Consider the following 4,937-nt stretch of genomic DNA (forward strand, 5'->3'; position numbering starts at 1 on the left):
TATTCCATTTTTACCTCATGTTTTTAGTTTTTTTTCTTTAAAAACAAACCTAAACGTTTGTTTGTTTTTTTTGAAAAAAAATAAATTTTAATTATTTATTTATTAAATTCTTAATATATATATATATATATATATATATATATATATATATATATATATAAATTATATTCATTTAATTTCATTTAACCTAAACGGTCGACGTTAGTTTGCATTATTGTCGTAGCATAAGTCGGTCAAATTTACAACGGGACTATAATTCGTGAACTTTGCAACGGACACATTAATAATTCAGAATTCGTAAAGAATGTATTGTTTAGGGTTTTTTGAAAAAATTTTAAATTCATTGTACTATGACACATTCATTAATTAATGTTGCATTCATCGTAGGTAGGTAGGTTACAATTTAAACTCATTTTCATTTAAACTCATTCTACTATGACATATTACTTATTGCTTTTGTGATACAAGTAGCAGATAATTTACCAGATTCTGAGAGTCTAGCCGATGGCACCCTAAACCCAAAAGCTTGATTTGATTGAAGGTCTGTCAAAAAAAAAACATCCAATACAACAATGTTCTTAACCGAATGGTGATCATACAGTACCAGTACAAGCTTGTGGAAGGACTCCAAACCTTTTGACTCCGAACCTTTTAGCCACCCAAAACTGCTGCTAGGTTCATGATGAGCAATGCAGTCAACGGTGGAAAAGTAGGTAGGAGCTATATCGAAGCTAAAAAAACGGCACTCGAGCTTCTTTCTTTGCAAACAAAAGCCACATCCATCAATCCACTCAGCTTCTTATTATCTCAAATGGATAAATGAACATCTCCAACTATACTATATTGTGTAGGTTAGGTTAGGTTAGGTTCTCCCATAAGATTCTTGCCTCATGCATCGGATCAATGGGCACAACCTCTTTAACCCACCCACCCACCCACCCACCCACAAATGTGACAGTGATTGCAAGCAACGATTCATGATGTTCAAGAAATTCCATTCTGCCATGGAATGTCGAAGTTGAATTCAAACCCTAAAACCACCAATACTCTGTCAGCAAAGCAAACTGTCAAAAGATAATTAGCACTATTTAACAATATTTGTTTACTCCAACTCTTCAATGATTGTAGCAATGCAACAACCCCTACCATTTAAAAATATGTCGATCCTAGATTTTAATAGCAGTTATTATAGACGGAACTATAGTTTGTATTACGAAAAGCACAGTTCACCTCTGGTACACTTTCTGAAGTTCACCTCTAGTATATTTTGTTCTTTACTCGTCGGCTGGTTGTATACAGGCTGCGTCGAGTCGTGTCCCCTATTCGTGTGCCGTCACGTGTCACCTGCCCGATGTTGAACAGTCGCGTCGCGTCGCGTCGAGTCGCGTTGCTTGCTTGTACCGTCACGTCACGTGTACGCTTATGACAGGTCGTGTCACGTCGTGTCCCCTCGCATGATTGTGTCGTCGCGTCACGTTTCGGCGCCCGTGCTGCTGTCGTTGCATCGTGTCCCGTGTTAGTTTGCTCGTGGCGTCACATGTAACATGTCCTTTGTTTGCTGAACGGTCGAGTCGCAGTGCGTGCTCATCGTGTCACGTCAACTGTTTGATGCGGACAGGAGGCGTCACGTCGTGTTCCCTCCCGTCCTTGTGCCATCGCGTCACCTTTTGGCGCTTTGCCAGTCACGTCGTGTCTCCTTGCGTGCTTCTTCCCGCTGTGTCACCTCGTCTGCAGCAGGCGTAATGAACTTTGATTTTAATTTTTTTTTTTCTCTTGGGTCACTTCCACTCCTCATTCATTCATGCACGATTATAAAGATCCCTCCATTCCCATTGCGACCTTCACCCTAGTGTCGCTCCCCTGCTTCCTCTTCCTCTTCTTCTGCTTCTTCTTCACCCTAGCCTCTCATTTCTTCTCTTCGACTTAATCTTCGTCTTCTTCTTCTTGTTCTTCTTCTTAATCTTCATCTTATTCATCACTGTGTTAATTTCCCACAACCCCCACCGGTGCTAACTAACCCTAAACATGGCCAACAGGAACCGAAACGTACCTGCATTTAGGAAAATTCGGGCAAATGATTTTCTGGCCCTTTCCCTATATACACACCGAACCAAACTCTCCTCCGTCGTTCACCACCTGGATAGGTATTCCAGTGACACTGATTGAGATTGTGGGGAGAGTGGTAAGTATGCAGCGGACCGACGAGACTCTGATCTTCCGTCTCTACGATGGCAGCGGCAACTTTAATTGCATCCAATTCCTCCATCAACATCCCGAATCAGTCGTCACACGCGAAATTGCAATCAGACAGGCCGAATTAGTAGAGGCGCGGAAGCAGGTCCGATTCTTAGGGAAGATCGGACTGAGTCCGGATGGGGCACTACAACATATTGGTTGTTCAGTTATGGTCGAAGAAGGTCCGAATGTCGAACCCCTCCATATCCTGGGATGCATGAGACAAATATAGACGCTAAACAAAGCATGTGTTATGCCTATATTATGCTAAGTGATGCTATGTCCGGCGTTTGGCCGATGCTTGTATCGTACGGTATGGTATTTAATTTCATGTTATGTGTTGGGAAGACATCTCGTGTGATCTTATGTCAATTTATAAGGTTATGTAATGTTATGGTGGGTTATTAAATATTATTTTATCTTATCTGAGACATTGTTAATATATGTGATGAGGCAAAAAAATAGAATAGGCAGTAGAGAGTATAGATAGTAGACAGTATACTCTCGTATATTCTCGTCTCATCTCACCTCTTCTCATCTCACTTTGTCTCATCTCGTCTCGTCTATTATCATCTCGTATCGTATCGTGGAGTGGGTAGGGCATATATAGATAGTGTTATGATTGATTAAGGCTAGGGTTATGACAAAGGGTCAGATTAAATAGGAGAGAGTGGGAAGACAATAGAATATATATATATATATATATATATATATATATAATCTTTTCCCGCTCATGCATTCATGGGCGTACGCTCGCTGGTGAGTGTAGGAGGGAGGAGAAGAATTTTTTTTTTTTTTGACCCCTTCTCTTCCTTCCCGCTTGTTTTTTTTCTTTATTTTTTTATTCTCTTTATTAATTTATAGTTATATATATATATGATAATATATATAAATTTTTATATATAAAGTATAACTATATAATATTGTTACTGTTTGGCCTCTTCGGAAGGGCTCTAGACGATGATTTTTGACGGAGACGGAGATGGTGAAGGGAGATGTCGGAAACAGTTTACGACGGACCCGACAGTATAAAAAAATGATTAATTAATTATTGATTCAATTATTAATCAATCTTAACATATATAAAATAAAATTATTTATTTAAATTTAACCTAACCTCTTCGTGTCATCATATCATGTCATTACCGTCCGATCAATTGCAATATTGGTGTGTGCAGGGTCGTCTCGTCTTGTTATCCCGTCGTGTCATCTGGCTGTGTCCCGTCGTGTCTTGTCGCATGCAGTGTCCCGTTGTGTCGTGTCGCCCCACGTGCATTGTCCCGTCATGTCACCTGCAGTGTCTCGTCATGTAGGGTTGCATGCATGTAGGGTCCCGTTATGTCACATACAGTGCATCGTCATCTCGTGTCGGGTGCAGTGTCTCGTTATGTCCCGTCGTGTCGCAGCCATTGTTGTATTGCCCCGTCATGTCTCGTATTGTCCCGTCCTGTCTCATCTTGTCATGTCTCATCTTGTACCTTCACCCTTTGCTCTCTCTCTCTCTTCTTAATTTCTCACCCTCACCCTCACCCTCAACCTGCCTTCTCCACCCAAAAATTCCCCTCGTCCACCGTCAATCTCATCTTCAACAAGATGAACATTTTTCGAGCCGTACATGTCAAGCTTATAGCAAGAGACTTCCTCTCCCTCACTGTCCACAACCCCCCAAACTATGCTCCTACCTTTTTTAGGAGAGGTATGCAAGTTTGACGAGTAGAGACGGTTGGTGTCGTGGTAAGCAAGGAGCACACCGGGGACTATCTAAGGTTCGTTGTCGACGATGGGACCGGATGCATTCATTGCATCCTCGACATCACTGACCGTTCCGATTTAGGCCTCGCTGCTAAAGTGGAGACAGAGATTGCTCTTAGGGAGGCTGCGACTGATGAGCTGGGGAAGTTAGTGCGAGTCCGAGGCATGATCACATTGGGGGTGGGGGTTGGATTGCAGCTTACGGTGAGGGATGTGTTGGTCGAACGCGATCCCAATATGGAGACACTGTACTGGATGGATTGCATCCGCTTGGCGGAGAGTTGTTATGATCATGCAGCATGTCCCTAAATGTAACTGCTCGACCCTTTGGCCTCTTGGGCAGCCCTTGTGGCGGCCCAACTGGAGGCCCCTTATGTCGTCGGTCCATTTGGCGACCTCTCATGTCGTCAACCGACGACCTTTGGCCGTGTCGTTACTCACTAGGTCTTCCCACCCCTGGCCAGTGGATTTTTGCCTCCCCCAGGATTCGAACTCTAAACCTCCAAGGTTAAGTATTAGAGTTTATGAATCCTGGTAACCAAGTGAGATCATCTCACTTGTGAGTAACGACATGGCCAAAGGTCGTCGGTTGACGACATGAGAGGTCGCCAAATGGGCCGACGACATAAGGGCCGACGACATAAGGGCCGACGGTCGACGACCCGAGGGTCGCCAAATGGGCCCCCAAATGGGCCAAGAGGGCCGGGTCGTTACAATAAAAAGGCGTCTTTTTATTGTAACGGCTCGACCCTTTGGCCTCTTGGGCGGCCCTTGTGGCGGCCCAACTGGCGGCCCCTTATGTCGTCGACCGACGACTTTTGGCCGTGCCGTTACTCACTAGGACTTTCCACCCCTGGCAGTGGATTTTTACCTCCCCCAGGATTCGAACTCTAAACTAACAGGCTTAAGTATTAGAGTTTTAATTCATGATGACAAATGGTGATCAGGTG

At 43.4% G+C, this 4,937-nt stretch overlaps 1 protein-coding gene across 1 annotated transcript; it reads left to right on the top strand.

Moving 5' to 3' along the window:
- Positions 1 to 3,828: 3,828 nt before the first annotated feature.
- LOC122032782 (CST complex subunit STN1-like) lies at positions 3,829 to 4,296 on the top strand. Its single transcript, XM_042592091.1, has 2 exons — positions 3,829 to 3,931; positions 4,070 to 4,296. Exons 1-2 carry the CDS (start codon positions 3,829 to 3,831, stop codon positions 4,294 to 4,296), a joined length of 330 nt encoding a protein of 109 aa, XP_042448025.1.
- The last annotated feature ends 641 nt before the right edge of the window (positions 4,297 to 4,937 follow it).

This window comes from Zingiber officinale, chromosome 11A (assembly GCF_018446385.1).
Source record: "Zingiber officinale cultivar Zhangliang chromosome 11A, Zo_v1.1, whole genome shotgun sequence".
In the NCBI taxonomy this organism is placed as follows: Eukaryota; Viridiplantae; Streptophyta; class Magnoliopsida; order Zingiberales; family Zingiberaceae; genus Zingiber; species Zingiber officinale.